General features: G+C 38.8%; 1 protein-coding gene across 1 annotated transcript in view; it reads right to left on the bottom strand.

The window, feature by feature from the left end:
* Positions 1-21923, bottom strand: part of cntn3a.1 (contactin 3a, tandem duplicate 1) — an 86889-nt gene that overhangs the window by 11745 nt on the left and 53221 nt on the right. The window contains exons 6-13 of the mRNA XM_026153117.1: positions 21224-21427; positions 19973-20075; positions 19227-19411; positions 16685-16824; positions 12961-13090; positions 10616-10766; positions 6015-6142; positions 2138-2313 (exon numbers count right to left, since the gene is read on the bottom strand). Coding sequence (XP_026008902.1) covers positions 2138-2313; positions 6015-6142; positions 10616-10766; positions 12961-13090; positions 16685-16824; positions 19227-19411; positions 19973-20075; positions 21224-21427 — 1217 coding nt within the window. The remainder of the gene's footprint in view (positions 1-2137; positions 2314-6014; positions 6143-10615; positions 10767-12960; positions 13091-16684; positions 16825-19226; positions 19412-19972; positions 20076-21223; positions 21428-21923) is intronic.

The raw sequence follows: 21923 nt of genomic DNA on the forward strand, positions 1-21923 counted from the left end.
TTTACAAGGGAATCTGGAAATCATGAACTGATTTTATAAAAGCTGTTTCAGAGGTTCTGCAGGTTGAAATCTACAGATATTAATAAAAACCGTGTCAAACCCCACAACAGGGTGATGTCTGATGTTTTTTTTTTTCATTTTAGCTAACATTTCTTTTTCTTTTTTCCATGAGTGACACAATTTATCAGTAACATCCATTCATTTAAAGCGATTGCCTTTATAAGACGCAAGTAGCACAGCTTTTCTTTGAGCTGTAAAATGTTGGCAAGTTAACAAAACTCACAGTGTGACATAAAACTTTACAGTTAACTCATTCAGCGACTTGCAGTTGACATTTTTCAGTTCACTCTGAGCTTTGCTGAAAAAATGTCAGCGAGGGCATCAGAAAGTAGAAATCAAATACTGAAATTCAAACATTTAGTGGAACAGCACTTGGATCTTAAAGTATCTACAGTTGTAAAGCTTTTATTTTACGGATAAGGTCACGACTCGCTTTTATTCTATGTGGAGGCTTCACTCTCTTCGAGTTCACGGAGGACTCAATGAATATTAAAAGGCAGACAGCTTTGCAAAAAAAATTAATAAATAAATAAAGCATATCCACAAAGTCACATTTATGCAAAACACATGAGGTAAGTTAGTAACGTGACTATTCACAACATGTCAGCATATTCGGTGTATGCAAGAGTCTGATTTGTTTGCTATATTGAACCGCAAAGTTTCTTGTCGTTTATGATCATGCCAAAAACAAATAAACAAACAAACAAACAAAAGCAAAAAACGAAATAGAAAAACAAGAAGCCCGGGCCTTATAATTGCTTTTCCTTATTAAAAGATGATGATCACACGTAGCACATGGCTGAGCAATGCATTATGAGTTTCTTGGTTGCTGCTTTTGTCAATGTAGGAGGTGTTATTAACAAGCAGAACAAGCAAAATAGCGTCCTCCTGTTCTGTTATAATAATTAAAAAGACACAAAAAAACAATCAAGGCTGCATGATTCATCATAAATGTGAAAGCTGAAGCTGGAATACAGTTGCTAAAAAATGTGTTACTTTTAATGGATCACAAACTACTTCCCTGTTCCCACATTACTCTATACACAGTCAGGTGGATATACGTAGACTTGGACACCACCACAACTAAATTTAGCTAGCTGAATATGGCTAAACGTAAAGATTTTTGTCTTAAATTTCAGATTAGTCATATTGAATTTGGAGGAAAAATTCTTCAATATGCGTCTAACTTTTTTTTCAAGGAAGCAAACACATTTGTACAACTCAGAAGCTGGAAATGTTAACGACTCCTTCATTATTCCGTTCACCAGGTAAAAGGTAGTACTAGAATTGAAAAGGCTTGCTGTAAACCCATAACATTACAAAGATGCTCTCTCAAGTCTAAGGTAATCTTATGAACAGATGAACAAAGTATGGAGAAGACTCCAAAACACACATGATACTATGTGAAACACAGTGGAAGCAGTGTGACGCATGCTTACAATAAGATGCAACAGAAGATAAGCACAGCTGAATTAATTTTGAACCTAAACATTTCACTGATATTTCTGAATAAAAGCTAAAAGTCTGTGCTCACTTCAGTTAAATCTTTTTTATTTCACCACAGACCTAAAATGACCCAAACCGTGTCAATGTCCAAATATTTCCAGGTTCAATTATCTGTAGCTTTTCATCTGTAATAAAAAAATTAGTATGTAGAGAATGTTGTTCTTATATAGAGAGTGAAATGCTTCCCAAGTGGCCTTTCTTTAAACTCCCCCTCTGATGGTATGCTTTTGATTTTAGTTTTACAAAGTCACTGCTGTCAAAAGAAAACATAAAAAGAAGGGGATGACATAAAAGTACTTGTTTTACATCTCAGAAGAGTTTAAAACATCTAGGCAGGAAATCTGTGCTTCATCTGTTTTGTAGTGCTTCTGTAATGAACGTCAAACATCATTTAAACAACTCAAATCAGATAATTGTGTGTATATGTGTGCGTGGCTTCTGAAGCTCACATTATGATTGTGATCTAAAGGGGATGTTCGTGTTCAGCCTCTAGCCGATAGCTCGTGCTTCCATCATTTTCTACCCTCCAGCCACAGCCTGGACCTCCCTTCAGACCCGGAGTTGTACTTACCCCACCAACTTTTTCAAAATAAGCTCCGTGGCTTCCAAAGTGAATGAGCTGCTCGTTGAAAAACCAGGTGAACTTGAGGTCAAGAGTTGGGTCGTGCGATACCTGACAGGGCAGGACAATACTCTCACCTACAGTCACATCCAGATGACCTGCTGGACTGGTAATCACAGTTGCGTCTGTAAACACAGAGAACCAGTTTACCATTCCATGTATACCTGCTAGTTTCCCTATACCTCCTTCCTATTTGATGTATTTATACTTCAAATAATTTAGATCCCTGTGTCAAAAACAGGACCATGGTCTTAAATATCAATAACCAACAGAGAAGAAGTAAAATAAACAAGTGCAAAGAAAACTCAAACACCATTATGGCAGGTCAGCTCTGAGTCTGCAATTTAGCTCTGTTTATGTGAGACAAAAAGCCATCCTATTTCATCCCCGGTGTGATGCGCATCAACATAATCTTTGGTCGTCTCAGCTTGCCGTCTCATTCAGCGGCAGGGATTGTGGTGCAGTTCAGAGTGTGGTTCAGTGCGGTGTAGAGAGGACCATAAACCAGGCTGAATGTGAATTATGCATTCATGTCATAAGCATCTAATGGACAGGCAAGCCAGTGCAGCATGTCAGGAGGAGTAAAGTTCTATATTCTCTCTGTCAAAACAAGGCTGTTTGTTTATCTTCACCCCCTTAGGAGAACCGAATGGTCATGAAAGTATATTCCAGGTGATTCTTGGGAAAGCTTGGCTCTCGATGCAAAATAGGTGAAGCAAAACTTTCTGCTTCCGATTTCCGAAGTGTCACGTTTATTTCCTGTTACAAATGGAAGGAAAATCATAAACCGGCCGCCTCGTTTCCATCGGTGTGCTCTGCACATGGTAATCGAGAGTGTGTAAACGTATCGAAAATCAGTATATTCTCAAACGCTCATGAGGAAGGTTGATAAGTTTAGAAATTAATTCAACTAGAGATGGACCGATCCGATATTACGTATCGGTATCGGTCCGATACTGACCTAAATTACTGGATCGGATATCGGAGAAAAATAAAAAATGTAATCCGATCCATTAAATATCACGAAAGCACCTGGCAAAACTTGCAACACGCCGTAACTCACCTCAGAACGTTAGCAGTCGGAGCAGTATGCATCACGTGATAGAGCAGCTGTGGCATGCCCGACCTGTCGGTGGTCTGGATAGCATGTGGAGCTTCGCTAGCAACCTGGCATTTCATCTCCGACAAAGTTATCCCCGAGAGAAGTAAAGCAAGTGTGTAAGTCCATCTCTGAATGTTTGTAAAGCATTCCCACGTTAAGCTTAACAAGCGACTGCCTCTCGCTCTCCAGCTGCTACTTCAATCGTGAAACTGCTTAAATGATCAGCTGATCGGCTTTTCTGTTGCGAGTCCGTGTCTCTTGTTTGTTTTTGGCCCACTTTGCACCAGAAAGAGGAAACCAGCGGCTGAACAACAGCAGAACGTTTAAGCTTGATAAGCTGTTGTTAGAATTTATTTAATATTACTTTCTACACCAGGATCTTTTTCTACGTAGCTGACGCTGGTAACTGTGCAGGGGCGGATCTAGCAAAGTTTAGCCAGGGGGGCCGATAGGGCATGAACAGGGAAAAGGGGGCACAAAGACACACTTTTCTTTCTTATTCTCATTTAAAATGTCGAGCTTTTAATAAATAATTATCTGACACCCAAAGTTTTAATTTGATGTAAAATGAATAGAAGTCAATTACTGTATATAGTGACTATTAAGTCTAATATACCCTAGTAAGCTATAGTACTTTTTACTTTGGGAAGGTACCATCTGTGCAGTCTGCAATTTTGTTGAAGAAAGATGTTGAATCTATTTAATATTTCTTGAAAAATAATTGATTTCTGTGCATTTTTTTTCACACTGCATCAAATTAAGGTTGATTACGTCGATTAAGCATCATGAGGTGGAGTGTGAGGGGTGGTTCCCTATTTTTTATTTATTTCTTTTTGTTGTTGCTGGGAGTTGGAACCCTATTAGTTAGGTTGCTTAATATTTACGCTAAGTACTCTTTAAAATACCAGAATAGGGAGGATGGTGTAGGTCTAAGTTTATTAGATTGATCAGTATTGCTGAACTATGAAATATTTTTTTTGTATACAGGTATAACAGAATAGCTTTAGTGTAGTTGTTGTTTTAAACTTGAGTATGAACTTGCAGACTTGCAAAATGCAGCAAGATATTTTAAAAAACAGTTTTGTTGATTAAAAAACACTATATCGGATTCATATCGGAATCGGCAGATATCCAAATTTATGATATCGGTATCGGTATCGGACATAAAAAAGTGGTATCGTGCCATCTCTAAATTCAACGTCTCGGCTCGAATTAGCATAGGAAATACAGAGATCCGTCTGAATATCAACATTATGAGGTGCTGAAGCCTAAACAGCACGACTGAGGCTCAATAGAGTCAAAATAACCCAGAAGTGGAACATCAGCCATCAGCTCCTGGTAAAATCTTAGGAATGATTTACCACTGAGCAGCCAAGTGAAAGCCAATTATCTGCAATTAAGGAGACAGGAGGATAGAAAGCACACACAGATGGAACACCTTTCATATTGATATGGCAAATTAATTAGGCTGCTTGTTTACCCATCCAGCAATTACACACAAAGATTTATTAATGCGCAGTTGTATTTGTGGGCAGATGATAAAGTCCAGGATTCATTTTCAGTCATCAGGACTGGATCCTTAACTGGTAACTAACAGTGTTTTTCAGCTGCTTGGTGCTGGGAAGGTAATGCAGAGTGATTAGTGGATTGACTGACAGCCAAACAATGAACTGAAGCTCAGCATGAACCTCTGTAAAGCAGAGAAGGAGAGACTCTTTTTTTATAAAAATAAAAATGATTCCAACTTTGTACTAATTGAATGTTTCAGAAATAACAAATGTAAGGAACTGGAGCATGTTCTGCTTTCCATAACTGAATACACCGAGATTTTAAATACAGCAGAGGATCTATAAAATTGCCATTTCATGTATTTTCATTGGTTGTCAAAAAAACCCCTAAAAATGACCAAACCAAAACACAAAACAAATTATCTGGACATATATTAATTAACTAATTAAGCATTACTATAGAATAATTACTGATTAATATCATAAATCTGCATTTTTTGTGAATAAAATTTCTTTCACAGACAGAAAACACATACAGGCACACACATGCACACACACACACATACACACACATATATATACTGCATTCATTGCTATGTGTAAAGAGGCTGTGGGGGGAAAAAGACAGCAAAATTGGGCTTCTTTGCAAAGCAATTTGCAATTTAAAGTACTTGTGAAGAGGAATCACCAAAAGGCATTTTAATAGAGCAGTGTTGTTGACTCTGCTTTTTAGAAAGACCCAGAAAATTCCTTGCTCGGCAAAAGTGCCCGAAATAAAGGGAAAGGAATCTTCAACAAACTAAACATGGCTACGTGCCACTCTGCAAAAAAAGTATGAATTAAACATAATGGTGCAAGAATTCAATGGGCCTCATGTTCCAATTCCTCCAGCCACCGTCAATCAGCTAATTGGACTGTATACAGTTCACCAGGAATTCTGCCTTGCTGTTTGGTCCTCAGCTTTGCAGTGATGCTCAGTGCTCATCTAAAGAGTAACACTGTGTCTCACAGCTTTAAAGCAGACGTCTATTCGCTTGAGGTTTTTCCATAAAGTAAATGCTTTACTTTAGTGCAAAGGCTAGATGGAAAAAACTGAAGAAAATACAAATACAAACAGGTTCAACAAACAAAAGCTAACAAACTCATTAATGAAATACTTGTTGGGGGGGGACATAGACACTGTTCGTGTGCTTAGGCATAGGGAACAATTATTTACCTTTTACCAAAAGGCTGCCAGCACTACTCGCTACTCCAAACTGGTTTCTGGCTACACATGTGTACATTCCAGCATCCGATTTACTAACATTGGAGATCCGCAGGCTTCCATTATCCAACACCATAACTCTGTAAAGGGTAAAACAAAAGTTAATTACACATTTTTACATGCTGTATATTTGAAATGCATAAAAACATCAAGTTCATTATCTGATTAATTTGTTAGCCTTTCAGTGCTTTTACATAAGCAGGAACCTAGCATTAACAGTGCCTGCACGACCTGTCGCTGTTATTGTGGGGTGGCTATTTGCTGTTTTGGTAGTAGTAGATGCTTTTAATTTTTGACTATAAACCAACCAACTGTAAACAGAAATCAAAGAAATCAAGAAATATTTTCTCTGCTCTTATTGGCATATAACAAGCATGGAAAGCTGAGAAATGGGGAAAAAAGGAAAGCACAAAAATGCTGCCGCTCACTCCAGCAGCACTAAAAACACTCGAAAACAGGTCTTAAAAGCATGTCGGTGTCAGCAAGGCCTTGAATATGCACTGAAAATGTGGGCACAAATAACATGTTACAAAATAGGCTTAACGAAATTCATCTTGCCACATTACGGTGTGTTTGAATGTAGTCAAGGACGGAGGATAAAAGAGGGAGAAAAAAACCATGTAAGTGGGAAACTTGTTTGTTGAGATCCACTAACGCCTTATGCAACCAAACACTTTAGAAAAGTACGGCCGCGCAAGTGATTGAGGTACAAAATAATGAAATAAAAGGGTTTGATTAATTCTATTTAATGTGATGCCAAAAATGCACCCTTTTGCCTTGGTGAAAAAAAAGAAAAAATTGGCCACAAGCTGGAGAACAAATGCTCAGATTAAAAGCTAAAAGGATTTATTCATGTGTTCAGCATGCAGGGCAACACAACCATTCATTTCAAAACCCATATTTCATCATGGCATTATCATATATCACTCACACGAGATTGGTTTGATATGTCGCAAAGCACCTACAGTTAGCATCTAACCTTTCTGCTGGGTTTTAAAAAACACATTTCCACTGCCATCTCTGATTTTCCTTTAATTACTAGATGTAATTTATCACATGCCTTGCTTACTCAAGACACTTAGCTTGCCATGATTAGAGAAAGAGGATATCTGCTGTTTTTCACTTATCTTGATTTCCACAGAAAATAATGAAGGCGTAAACTTACATTATTTATTTATAATTGTCGCTCATTATCTGTTGTACTTTGTAGAGAGAAGGAAATTAAGCACAGAAGCATGACAAACTACTTGTTACAAAAAGCTATCTCTCAGTTGTCACTCTGAATGTGACTTGCTGAAATGTCCACACTGTCTCCACCAGCCCTGATCATCCCAGAGGGGAAGCTATATAGAAAAAGTCCCTGCAGTCTTCAATAAAATAGCAAACTGTAAAAAAAAAAAAAAAAGACAATAAAAAAACTCAACTTTCTCGGTCGTGCAAGACAGCCACTGCTGGTTGAACTAATTTGTTCGGGTGTTGTCAAAGTTATTACAAACTCATTAAGCCTCATGAGCACAAATTAAAATTTCCTAATGTGAAACAGATGTTACACTTAGATTGGGATGAGATGGTTTAACTGACAAAACGGAAGACATGATTATTGCCATGTGTCAGGATTTCTGCGTTGAAAACTAATTTGTCAAAGGAAGAGACTACAACGCCGAACAAACACTCAGCGCTCGAAGGCAAAATGCGTTATTGACATTTTTGATGGATGCAAAGGAGAAAATCCTTCGGCGTCATCTCTTTTACAAAGCCGAACCGCAGTGGAAAATCTGTCTTCGGTTTATTTCTTCGGTCGGAAAGGTCATGACAATTTGATTAAATTATCTCCCAACAATTTTTGATACTGCCTTTCAACAATCTTCTGACCATATTTGTATCCTTACAAATCAATTATCCTGTCAATAAATGTCTTGCCCTGCAAACCCACACTAGAAGCTCCCACATCATCAACTGAACTGCACATTATGGAGTAACGGTTAGAGGCCAGGTTTTCAGAAATAACTGGTATGAAACGGGAGCTTAAACGCTGATTTTTAAAAGGTCCCTTTAAGGCAACGTGGATCCGTTAAAATGTTTTAAAACGACCTGTGTCGCATCAAAGGCTGAAGGAGTTAAAATACATTAGCCCCTTCAACGGTGCCCATTCCCCACGGAGCTGTGGGTGTACTCTCCAAACTGAACTGAGGGCTTTCCTTTGTAATGGGCTATAACAAAGAGTTATGGATATGAGATGTCACACGGATAACACTTGCCATTAAACAGTGCAGCAGACAATGTCAGGCCTCGTCTTCACCAAAGCTACAAAGTAAAGGTGTGGGATAAAGATGTAAGGAGAATTATCAGCCTGAAATGCTTTTGCTTGGTTCCCCTTCCTTTAAAAGGTTGCCCTGGAGCAATTAAGGCACTGGGGAAATTTGTGGGGCAAATAAAAGCTTGAGCAGTGTGATATAGTAAACAGACACTTTACTTCAACCTTTCTTGCTGGTGTTAAAGTGAGCTTCTGGCTGTGATCTAAAAGCCTGCACTGTTTCTCCATGGTGCAACAAAAATCAAGAGGCTGTAAATGAAAAACATTACTTTAGCCAACTTAAAAAGCGCTGCATAATTAACTCAGCGTATTACTACGAACTTGCAGTATACTTGGGTACTACTTGTGTCACTCACAAGTGAAGCACATTCTGGAAACACAGCTGGAAAGCTCTTTGAGTACTAGGATTATAAATTGATTGCCATTACATGATAAAGTGATACATATACTACCGTTTAGCATAACGATCTTAAGCACCGTGGTTCAATCTAAAGGTAATATTCCTGAGAGCTATTTCCTATATCCGTTTTGCAATAGCTGGCAGTGGTCAGCGCTGAAATTAAATTAAGGTAAGCACTTTATCGTTGACCTCAAAGTTCTCCACATAAGTGCACAGAAACCCTGTTATAAAATTATTTCGTTATACTGTGAATACTAGGAACGCGAGCTGGAGTAGGTATCACCCCTGCATGATTTCATTAATCAGATCCCGCATTGTTCTTAGTTGATTTGTTTTCTCCTACTCCAGATCCTTGAAAACATTATCCCTGGAAGATTAGAAGGAATTATGGGTACTTTAGTTGAGCCAGTGGGATGGATTAGTGTTGTGCCACTGCTGTAATAGCATTGGTAACAGCCCCCATTTCGATGTGGAGCAAAGTAAATGCTAATGAGCCAGGAACAAGGGAATAGGCTTGCAAGAGATGTTGCAATAATGTCAGAACCTAACGTCTTGCATGCATCTTTCCCACTTCAGGGCAAGGCTCTAACGTTAAATCCCACAGGGCAAATCTGGCCTTTATAGGTACAATTGATAATGCAATATGGATGCAATTTCCTTCAATACTTAAGAGGGTGATAAATCTGCAAGCTGGTCCCAATATTTATCAGCCATTTGCAACCATTTGCTGCTGCAAATAAAATATTTCTCTGAAGTGAAGAAATCGAACCCCATGATTTCCAAACCTACACTCTTGCAGCAGAGAGCCGAGACATGACAAAACCTCCGGCACCCCCCACTGCAGTGTCAGTGGGTATCCCAGAGGTTAGATGTGGAAAAGCTGCTGGGCCAGGTGAACAATTAATCCCATGTCAAGAGAGAAATGTGAACCCCTGCTACATCACTGGATTTGCCAGCAGGCGAGCTTTACCTACTGCTGGTGCACTGCTGTTCAAAATACAGATGTTGTCAAACAGAGAGCGAGTGATTTACTATCATACAATGGCAGATTAAAGCAGTACACCTAAAATATTTGCCCCAAAAAACACATTATTGAGGAAAAGTGAATGTCTGCATGCATCCATTTGCTGCATTGTGTGAGCAAACAGTAGAAATCTCCATCAGTCACTAACTTTACTTCCTACTTCTACCTTAGCCAGTATTATGTCTCAAGGGGAAGACTTGTTTTTCCTTCTTGTCTGATTAACATTTGTTTTTCCTTTTGCCTTATGCTCTCCAGCACACAGCGGCATCACATTGATCTGTACTTAACCTGACTTTTAATAAAACAAGTTGTATAGCTGGTTTCCCTTGTGTCACCAACATTATCATAAAAGAATGTATGTCCAGCAGCCGTCAATTGATCCGTCCTTTTGGGGATTCACTCCTTCCGTGTCTTGCTGGTGGTCTGGCTCATCGTCTAACTTGTGCTCTAATGACCCTCCAGGCCTTACATGCAGCTAATGAGCTGATGGATCAGTGCATCGATCCAAGTGCCGCAGTCTAGGAATGCCCAATTACCTTAAGTAAACAGTGCAGAAACTCAGCTTTGAGCACAGCCTGAAGACTACAACAGAGTTCAGGAAGGAAACACAGAAAGCAGGGAGAGAGCACACTATGCAATTCAAATTGCATTGTGTCACACTGTGATTTTACTCTTTGTTATTTGTCACTTGAATATCAAGTAGGGAAAAATTGAATACATCGATAAAAAACCATTCTGCAAGTAAAGCAGAAAAGCTAAACAATAGTGAACCCCCACTCAATACACTTACAGCTCAACACAAAGAAACCTGTTACCTGTGGCTCTCTCTCAGGGCTTCCTTTCCCTTCCGCCATGAAATCATGCCTCGAGGAGACATCCTGGGCTTGCATTCGATTAGAACGTCGCCACCCTGTCGGGCCAAAGTTTGGGCCTTCAACAAGTTCTGGGAGAAGTCTGGAGCAATTGCTGGTGGACAAAAAAGAAAAGAAAAGTGGAAAGGCATGTGAATACTGTGAGGGAGACAAGAGAGGTGTAAAAAAAAGGAAAGGGAGAAAAAGAGACCGATGAGCAAGGTGGAAGAGCTAGAGTGCCTGAGCTTCCTAAAACACGCAGGTCACTAAATCCATTAGGCAGGTCAGCTCTCACATCCTTTTCTTTCAACACACACATATCCACTGTAATGCATCCGTAAATGCAGGAGAACAGACGTGGGACATTTTATTTGAAAAGAAAGTGATTTTCCAGATTTCCTTGGGACGACATTATGCATTAAAGATAAAACCGCGGGACTCTGAAGCAAAACGAGCGAATGTAAAACAAGAGGGAGGCTTTGCTGCTGTTGCTTTAGGCCTTAATTACTAAGGCGCCGTCGTCCGGAGCTGTTTTGTATGCGAAACTACTCAGCAGAAAGCTCTTCAAAGTGAATACACAGCCTGGCGCCAGTGACATGGCTGAGCACCTGCCAACATATGCCGGTGCACGTGCGTATGCAGCACTATACAACAATGTACGCTTGCACCTATGCACATATTGCCCCCTCACAATTATTTCTTGACACTCTGTGTGAAAAGCAAGCCAAGAGTTTCTGTCTTCCTCGTTTTCTCTGTTTACATGGGTGGTTTATATGACCTCGGGACTTTCAGTACAATCTGTTTATAATGGGTAACTTAAAAGCAGGTCGCGTAGACCAATGTCTGTCATATTCTCTACTTGAGAAAAGAGAAAAAGCAATAATAATAATTGAATTTAATTAGCCAGGCAAGCTTAACATAGTTAATTATAAACAAATCCACCTACTCAAGTTTCCAACATATTTAGATGTCTTATAACTGAAACTATTTATTAATTATTCATTATATTTCTGATGCAATATGCAAATCCAGTTAACTTTCTGTGACAATACAACAAGTTATTGGCATTAGGTATTAGTAATCGCTGACAATTAGTGGCCAAGCTCTTGTGTGGTGACTGTTTTACTGCTACAGTAATTTTAGACCTTCGCACCAAACATTTAAGCCGAGCGGCTCTGTGACCTTTACATCATCAACCCTGTCTGCATTCTTGCAGTTACTTTATGTTCAGCTGACTGTCAGCGTTAGATATGTTTCTGAACAGAAAGCGTTTAAACCTCATCTGTCGAGCCGTGGCATTGCTCCTGAGAGTTTTACAAATGTTATTGCATCAAACTCACACGCCAAAGTACTTAAAATGCAGTTTGCAGGAAAAGGATTCACTCTGTTTCCAAAACAATAGCCCAAATGTGCAGAGCCAAATGAGTAAGTATACCAGACAAGATATGGAATATATTTTTTCAGCTCTTCGTACCCAGACGATTTCAGCATCTTGTTTGTTTTGTACTACCTTTACCTGTTGACCAGAATTCCTGTTGCCAATTATGTGCCTGCCTTTTGACAATTTCTCCAAACCAAAAGCCTTTTACTCTAACTCTACAGTATACACTGCATATTGTGTCAGCTACTGCAGCTGTACTTTGAGACATGCCTCATCTTCCATAATTACACTGCATCTACCGAAAGTAACCATACATCAAAAACACAAACGCATGTGATCCATGAACTTCACAAGAAGTGGAGGTTTTCTGGTAATATTCTGGAAACTGTGCATAATGAGCATATTTGCATAATTGACAGTAAAAAGTTGTTCTTATTTATGTTATGCTTGGTATCAGTGCACCCTCTAAGGTCATCATCTGTCTGAAACAAGCCATTTTATCATGTGCCTCTTGACGATCTAGCTGAAAACTCTGCCTGATGATATTTGAATAACATAATATATAACTATTCAACATATAGTTGTTTTATCCTGGTATACACAAACACTCAGTCCAGTAAACATGTCAGTCACTTCGGCCTTGCTAGGCATGGACAAGCATCAAATAAGGTCATGTGCACAGAGCTAGAGTACTACTGGCAACAGAACTTCAGAAATAATTGTGTTTTTTCCTCAGTCTCCTTCACAGAGTGAAGAAAACTCATATTTATTGTATTGCAAAGACTTTTCTGAAAGAGTAAAAAAGGAGAATGTTACTGGAAAAATGTATTTAGCATTTTTATTCTAGCAGGTATAAGAGATATAGCCTTGGGTTAAATTCTGTTTTGTTAATTTAGACAAATGAACAGCTTTCTATCTTTGGTCTTACCTACAACTCTCAGCTCGGCATTGGTAAAGATTCGACCGTGCTTGTTCTCTGCCACGCACTGGAACATGCCAATGTCAGCCAGGTTCAAGCTGCTGATTGTCAGAACTCCATTATTCACCTGAACTCTGTCCTGTTGGAGAGAGAAAGACACACATGCATGCATCAAATACTTAAAATGATCTGAAATGAAAACTGCTCAACAGCCAGACAACAAACAAGTTTAGAGAATATTCGAGGAAGCAACTGAAGGTTCTTGCCTCAGGTGCAAAATATGCCCCAGTACACTCCAAGGTTCGCATCTAATCAGGACCACCATCTTTGTAGATGGTATTCTGGTACTCCACGTACTCTGCACTTCAACTGGTGTTTTACTGAAACCGAGGAGAACTTGACAGCACGTCTCTAACGGTAAAATTAGTATTTTAACAAGTATATGATACAGTAAAAGTGCTAGACTGAAAAGATTTACAGTGGGCAGAGCTATATTGAGAGATTTAATTAATATTCATTACAGAACAATAATTAAAATCAAGCACATCAAACTTGCTGCTGACTCTTTTTTTACTCCACCAAATACTCAGTACATAGTTTATAAATATATATAGATATAGATATACAATGCTATTAATTGTTTTAAAATGAATACATATACCTTCAAAAACACCTTCGTAATAAAACTGATACAAAGTTCTTCACTTTCCACTGCTCGTTTGACCTTTACAAGGTTTGGCACCTCTTGTTTCTCCCGTTTTATAGTTACCCCAATTTAATTGTGGCAGCACTCATTGTTCTTGCCCTTGATCTTTCCATAGAGTGTAGCTGGACCTTTTAATGCCTCTGACAAAGTAGTCCAGAGGGTCCTGCCGTCAGTCTGTCTGTCGTCTGGAATCATTACAGCACTGGCACTTGAAAAGACAAGGACTGTCCCTTAACGTCAGTCTGTGACACCGCAGAGGACTTTCAAATAGAGTTCTTTCTGACGACTAGTAACAAGATAAGAGACATGGCTGACCTAGCAACTAAAACCACCGCCAGAGGATGTCCTGGGTGTTGATGCATCCAGCAGTTTCCAGGTGGAAAATAAGCAGTCCCATAAATTTGGCTACGGCTGGGTGCATGTATGTGTATTCAAGGAAAAAAGAAAATGATAAAGAGAGAGGGAGAGGACCACAAAGAGAGGGAGGATTTTGAATAGATGATAGATGGTTCTTTTCAGGTTACACAGTGCACAAGCCCAGGGCTGTGCACTTACGAACCCATAAAAGCACAGGTTGGTGCCATTCTGCGCTATTCTGTACCCTGACACTTAGTGGTAGCTCTATCACAATCTCCTTAGCACTGAAGACAAATTGTGGCATTGTCTACTTTATCAGCATCTTTAATTATGCTTGACTCCTGTCTGATATGAACACTTTATCAAACTGAGCTCTGAAAAGTTAAGTCATGGGCACCTTGTTGCTGCTTTCTCTGTATCTTGTAGTGATCCTATCGCTCACCTATAGTAGCTAGACTGTCGCAGGTATGCAACTACACCATTAGAACTGCGGAAGGCACGTAGCAGGTTTTGAGGGTCGTAGGCAGAGAAACCAACTCTCGTGTATGTAACTAAAAGGCGGAGCTGGTAGTGTAGTGAAAAAAGTACAAACATGAGTGGGTTCTTGTTTTGCCGGGGTGACATTTTGAAGTGACAGCTCTCCTCTGCGCCATTTAATTCCCTTGGAACAGACGGAAAATGAGGTGGAGAGGGAGGAAAAAGCTTGAAAGATAGCTTAAGAAAGAGAAAGAAAGCGCCGAGGATGCTGAGACAGAGAGGAGGGAGAGAGAACTGATCCATTCTAATGAGGAATAACAAATGGCCCCCTTGGCCTTCCCCTCCTGCTCCCTCTCCTTCTACACTGCTGACCTTTGGGTTTGGAAATTGATTTACTGTTGCCGCGGTTGACGGTGGCATTTTGAAAATGGTAACACCCCACCTCATTAATATAGCCACATGTACAGAGAATATGTTACCTTGGCTACCTGCCAAAGGAAGTTTTACAGTTATTTACTAATCAATGCTGCAAATGCGCATGTGGAATGATAAGGGCTTCCTGTGGTTAAGCATGTGTGGGCTTTCAAATAAATAAAACTTGAAATGGCTCAGAGATAAAATGTTTCAAATAATATTGCCTATTTTTACAGATTCAGACTTAAGCTGCTCCTCATACAGACTTTGCAGATTAATACTTTGGTGTCATAATGGCAAAAACGTAATCTTCCTTGGTGCTTGTGTGTTGACATTAAGCTCTTAAATTAAAGTGCCACATATTTGGGGTACCTATCTCAGTTCCAGACAACAAAACCCCACCAGCCCCCCCTTTAAAAGCATGTCCAAACTAAATAGGAACTGTCCAGTTTTGAGCCCATTACACCCAGCCCAAATTCTGACACAATCGGTGACTGTGATTCTCTAGAGCTGGTCTTTTTAGGCAGAAAGCACACTCACTCCAGCAGCACAATAACACAAAACAAGGCAAATTGCCTAAATGTGAAATGCACTTTGGATGATAAGGCATTTCTCACCCTCCCCAGAGAGGAGAGACTTAATGATAAAATTGAGAGTTGCAGATAAGAGTGAGATTGAGCGCTAAATTGTCGACAAAGTCCCCAGTTGATGACAGGCAGAAAATGGCATCACTTTGGCTCCTTTGCAAAACACATACAAACACCCACCCCCGGCACATACACACACACGTTTGATGCCAAATTTAGTCCCAAGCAAATAGAGGCATTTCAAATTGACATGTTCTTGCCAAGTACAAGCCTATGAGTTGGAAGCATTATTTGCTTCGAAGCAAAGTGAATCCCAGCAAAACAGCGCAGTAACACGCAGTGCATCCTTTAACCAAGATGCACTGCGTGTTACTGCAGGAATCTGCTGTGATCTTATCATCTTTCATCTTACACATTAAATTACGTTCATCTCCACCCAATGAACTGGTTAAGGGCTGTTGACGGAAAAAGAAATATTGCTATGCTGCTAACAATAACAATACCATTTAACTACTAGCCTATATACTTCAGTCTTTCAGTAGTCTTAATGTGCTTGTTTTCAAAGCACACCTTCGTACTACTTGGTATTGATTAGAGGTGGAGAGGACAAATTAGTATGTTTTTATGCTGGTAATTAAATGCATCTTTTATGGAACCAAATCTAAGGAGAAAAGTAAGCACACAGTGCATGTTTATTATGTGTGTGGTTAAAACGTGTAGATGAAAAAATAAAAAAGCAGGATAGCTAAACTGTTCTGTTTTTTGCTGCTATGTTGCAAAGTCTTACAACCAACCACCTGAAACAGCAGAGGAGTTTGGCCAGCAAGTGATTTGCACAACCACAATTTTAAACTGATTTTCTGGCATGAAAGTAGAGTTATCATTTGATTATCTTGTTTCAAAGAATCTTCAGTGTTTGACAATTCAGCCAAAGTTAATTTGACAATTCAGTCTGAAAAGGTGATGCTTCTTTGTTTCAGACTGATTTTGTGATCAAAGGTAAGATCCTTTTCTTTCTTTTCTTTTTTTTTTTACCCATTTTGTATTATTTTAATTTATTTTTCATTTGTTTCTTTCTATTTTTGTTGTGCTTTTTTGTGGGGGCCAGTGCTGCACAGAGGAGGGAATTGGCTTTTTTATGTGTCTTTGCAGCAATGTAAGAAATCTCAGTTTAGGAAGAAATCCATTTTACCTCCATGGGGTCCAGAGGCTCTCCATTCTTCAGCCAGCGGTACGAGGGTTTTGGTTTGCCACTGGCCTTGCATTCCCACACCAGAGTCTCATCAATGGTCTTCTGTACATCCTGAGGCTTTTCAGTAAAGTGAGGTGCAGCTAGAAAGTCAAAATACACACACACACACACACACACATATATATATATATATATATTTTTTTTTTAAATTAACACTTTATACCTAAACACATGCCTTAGCATTACCTCAAGCAGCGGAATTTGAAAAAAAAAATCTATGAATTAGCCAAGCACGGCAATTACTTCTTTAAAAAGCATTCAAGGGCACAAATCATAAATGTACTCCTAATTAACTTGAAGCTGACCTCGACATGGAAAATATATAAATAAGTAATGCTTTATAAGGTTAGCACAGAGAAAAATCAATAGTGAATAGGTGAGACCATCCACGGTAAAGTGTAGAAGTTTAAAAAGATGCGGGTCCACTGACACTAACAATGGCTCTCTGCTTCTTTGCTTTCCGCAGTGCAGTTGGTAACATAGGCAAGTGACTTTTTGACACTTGTCATATCAATTTAAAGACATAATGGTGGTTTTCCTGCCGCACAAATAGCCAGCACCTTATATAAGATTTATGGACCCCAGGAAGCACCCACGCAAATGCATGACACCCTGCCAGGGTCAATGAGAGTCAGTCAGGCTTGATTAGGTGTGCTACTTTAATAATGTAATAATAATAATATCATAAAGTATTAGCACCTATAGCACATTCAGTGCCAAGGAGGTTTTTTTGCAAAGGAGCTCCTCACCCACGTACAGCAACTTCAGCCAATCATTTTCCATTTAAAATACAGTGTTTTATAAATGGTGTCATTTCAGATCAAAATGTGATTATTTAATAAGACAATCAATATAAATTAGTTGTACCGCATTTTATGAACCTTAGCATAGGGGTGGGGTTACTGCCATATAAAAAAATTCTGCTGTTTAATAACATAAAAGACAAACAAACAACAAATCTTTATATGGAAGAAAGGATGGCTGCTTTTATGGACTATTGTGTCTGTGAATACAACTCTTTGTAAAGCAATATGAGTAGCTATGGGTGCATTTCCTGTTCAGTAGAGATCCGATAATATTTTGTTATCAAATGGTTATTTTAATGATCATTTTGATAGAGGGAAGTACATTTAGTATGGTAAATGTGCAAAGTACTGAAAATGTGTGACTATAGAAACAGGAGTGCATGACAGCCTGTTAACAACATTACAAATGAGGTTGTCTGAGATAACATAATGGAATGGAAGAAGCCATGCAAGTGACTTCTACACAAAGTCAATCTGATTGAGACTGAGCCCATTCGAATGCAGTAAACCATGATCTGATTACTTAAAACCCCCTGGAACTGCAGAAGGACAATTAAGCGGGGAATGAAAGGAGAGAGGCCGACCCTTATTGTTACTGTGCTCGTTCTGTTTTGTTGTCACTAGCTCCACATCCCCGTATTGATTCTTCTATTCTTCTGCAGAGTTGATGGATGTCCCACAAGCCCCTGTCTATGGGACTTTAAAATGAGATTACTGATTTTTATCACCTGGCAGCTGGTCAATCTGTGGGGCTTTGAGATGAGACACGACTTAAATCTTACAAAGAGAAACATGACTTCCCCACAACTGTAGCTGAGATGAGGCACAGAGGCCAGCGCTCTAGCTATAAGTTGCTGAAAAATCACTACCTTGTTTAGAACATGACCATAACACTTGATCATTTTACTTATTTTAAGCATTGTCAGCCATGCTACTGCTTGGAGTAATGCATATTCAGTCCTCAGCCTACCAACAGGTACTGTGAGCATTTCATCTAACCCACAGCTCCTGCAAAAAAAAAAACCCTATTATCATATCAAAGACATCCTCCTTCACAGGAAAGAAAAATCTGGATTTGATGATTTCACTCAAGCACATCCCTATTGGGACTCGTGGGCAGATATCATCAATGCATAAACTGCAAAATAATGGAGAGAAAAGCCATAAAAATACTTAATCAAGGACTGCTAAAAGCTTTTTCAGAATATGGTCCATAAGTCCAGTGTGGTGAAGGAAAAATCACGCCTCTCTGAAAGGTGGTATAAATCTGTGTGCCCCGTCTTACCTGCTGGCTCAATAAGGAGCTTGTCTGAACTGTACTACTGGTAATAGGTTAATTTACTACCACATCCCACTATATGATGCAGTTGTATACAGGCTCTAATAAAAACCACAGATTGCATGACAACATATAAAACTTTCTGTTACACTCCACGCCAATGGCGCACTCCTGTTCGAAAGATTTTCAATCATACTTCAGAGCAGTGAACCTCTGAAGAGGTTTAAATAAGGTTATGAATCAGTGGGTAAAGGATTTGGTAAAAGTCTCTGAAACTACATGACATATGAGGAAGAAGACTGACAGGTTGAAGGCATGAGATATTTTTTTAATCTCTGAGAGGTGTGAAGTAAGGTAAGTTTGAGATCAAACACAGGCAAACCGCGCTCCTGCTCACCGTAATAAGACAGCTTTCCTTTCACCGAGTTTTTTCCTCTGCTGTTCTCTGCCACACATTCGTACATCCCGGCATCCTCCTGCTGGAAGTAAGGGATTTCTAAAACTCCACTGGCTTTATTTATGTCCACCTTCCTGGTAAAGGAGGCTCCATCCACTTTTTTCCAGCTGATTGTTGGCACAGGGCTAAAACCACAAAAATACACACACACGCAAAAACAACATATATCAACACTGGTGTTTAACATAATAAACTGGTGACAGTCCATGCTAATATATTCATTGGTTGTTGATTGTTTATTTGACTTATATGGATATGGAGCCACCTTTTTGTGACAGAAAAATGAAGAAGGCTTGTACAAATATTATGTGTAGAATTTAAAAATCTTTCTACAATTATTGAATTTGCACAATTTCAATTATACAAATTTATGCATTTCACAAATGTCTTTGAAAGCAACTTTCAAATATTAGAGCTGCAAAACTAAAAATGGCCAATGAGTATTTTGGTATATTATTGAGATCTACCTTCACTTAATATATGAGAAAGAATAATGAATATTAGCAATAAAGTGCTTTTAAGTAGAAATAACATGAAACATGAAGTTGTGAGTGTTTCTTTTCTTTACAGTCTGTGAAACAAGAAGAGTATTTTTTTTTTGCTCTTACCATGCAGCTTACAATGGCAAAGCAAACAGCTCAGTGTGTAGTTATGAAAGTGGCGTAACAATTCACAGCGGGACGTACTTTCCAAGTGCAAAACATTCCAGTTTGACAGTGGAGCTCTTAGCAACGGGGACAACTTCAGGAAACTGCACTTCAATCTTTGGCTCATATTCGCCCATCACACCTGCAGTTACAGAGAGAAAAAAGGGAGAGATGCCTCACATATATGAGAGGGGGATTCTTTCAGCTTAAGGACTGAAAAGGTCACAATGAAAGAAAATCAAAACATACTTTAGATCACTATGTGATGATGCTGTATATGGGCTCTAAGAACTTCTACATCTCACTCTGGGAGATGTTTTTGATTGCATTTGTTGGCTTGTAGATTTAAATTTCAATTATTTTCTATAAATGCACAGTGAAAACGTTTAACTTAATGAGTCAAGTCAAAGTCATAAATGATAGAAATGATTACACTCATGTATTTTTCATCCAAAACAAGTACTGTTGCACATATAATTTGTATAATTATACACAAAAACACATTCTGTGAAAGAAAACTAAATAAAATAAAAATGTATACTGTTTTTGTACAACATGTTAAAAATATAGACACAAACGAGTGACCCCAGGACAGTGCATATATTGCTATGTAGGTGGGCTGACCTCCTTTTACATATTCACTGTAAACACCTCTTACTTATCCTGCCATCATCTCTTAATCTAAAAACAATGACATTAATTTCTATGTGATGGTAACGTTGTGCAAATTAGTCAAGCTGAGAAAAGTATATGTACCTTAAACAGTGACAGAATTACTTTACCTATTCCTTAATGGTATCACACACTTTTTAATACATGTCAGTATATCGTATTTGTATATTGTATTCTATATTTGTATTTATGCTACTTAAGCTTTTATGCACCATGGGAAGAAAATATTGTGTAATGACAATAAAGAGTTTGTTCTTGAAAGGTCAGTTTTCAGATGTGCAGGCATTCTAGATTAACTTTAAAACTACTTTAAAAAAAGATTCATTTACCACTTTCTAAAATAACATCATGAAATGCACAGTGCAAAGAGGTTGCCGTGCCTGGAATGTATAAAAATAAATTCATCTGACTTTGACAATAGTGTTTCCATCTTTTCAACAATCAGATCAGAGAATATCAAAACACTCTGAAAACACTCTCAGACTTGGCTGTGAAAATTGCCAAGTTTTAATGAAAGTCAATTATAATTTAATTAAAAAACAAAAAAGCCTTTCTCAATTTTACATGTCTCAAAACACAGTCCCTGTGTGTATTTTTAGTAAATAGCTTCTTTCATACCATCAACGCGCAGGACCAGAGGTGTTGGTGGACCTTCAACGCTGCTTTTGGTGACCGTGTTGGTGACTACACAGGTGTAATTCCCCACATCAGAGGGTTCCACTTTCGCGATGTAGAGATTGCCCGTCTTCTGGGACACAAATCGCCGCGTGTCCTGGGTGACATACGAGGGGTGCTCATTGAAGATCCATGTGAAGCTAAGTTCTGTGAACGCAATCAAAAAGCAGCAGATGAAAAACACATGCTGTGTTTGAGCATCGCCTACACCCATATACAGATAATGTGTGCTTCATCAGCAGCCTCGTCACTTCAGAGGGTAAGTGGATGCCTTCAGGGATAAAGCAATTAGTGGATTGGACTGAGCACCAGCCTTCCTTGATTAAAAACACAATTTATAATTGAAGCGCAATTACTCTTACTCACTGTTGAATAAATGTCCTCAATATGGTAAAAGTTTCATACGTCCACTAATCTGAAGTTATGATGCTGTGAATATGAATAATTTGCTATTCAGAGAGTAAGAATTCTGTCATAGGAATCCATAATAACACATAATAAGTGAGTTTTCCCGATTTAAACCCAGCTTAAAGTAAAATTCAACTGTAAGTGGACCATCCTTAATTTTACGTATGCTGTTTAATTTTTATTTCCTGTTCTTTATTTGACTAACCTTTTCTTTCTGGGATTTATAATCCAATAA

The sequence above is a fragment of the Astatotilapia calliptera genome, chromosome 20, assembly GCF_900246225.1.
Source record: "Astatotilapia calliptera chromosome 20, fAstCal1.2, whole genome shotgun sequence".
Lineage (NCBI taxonomy): Eukaryota > Metazoa > Chordata > Actinopteri > Cichliformes > Cichlidae > Astatotilapia > Astatotilapia calliptera.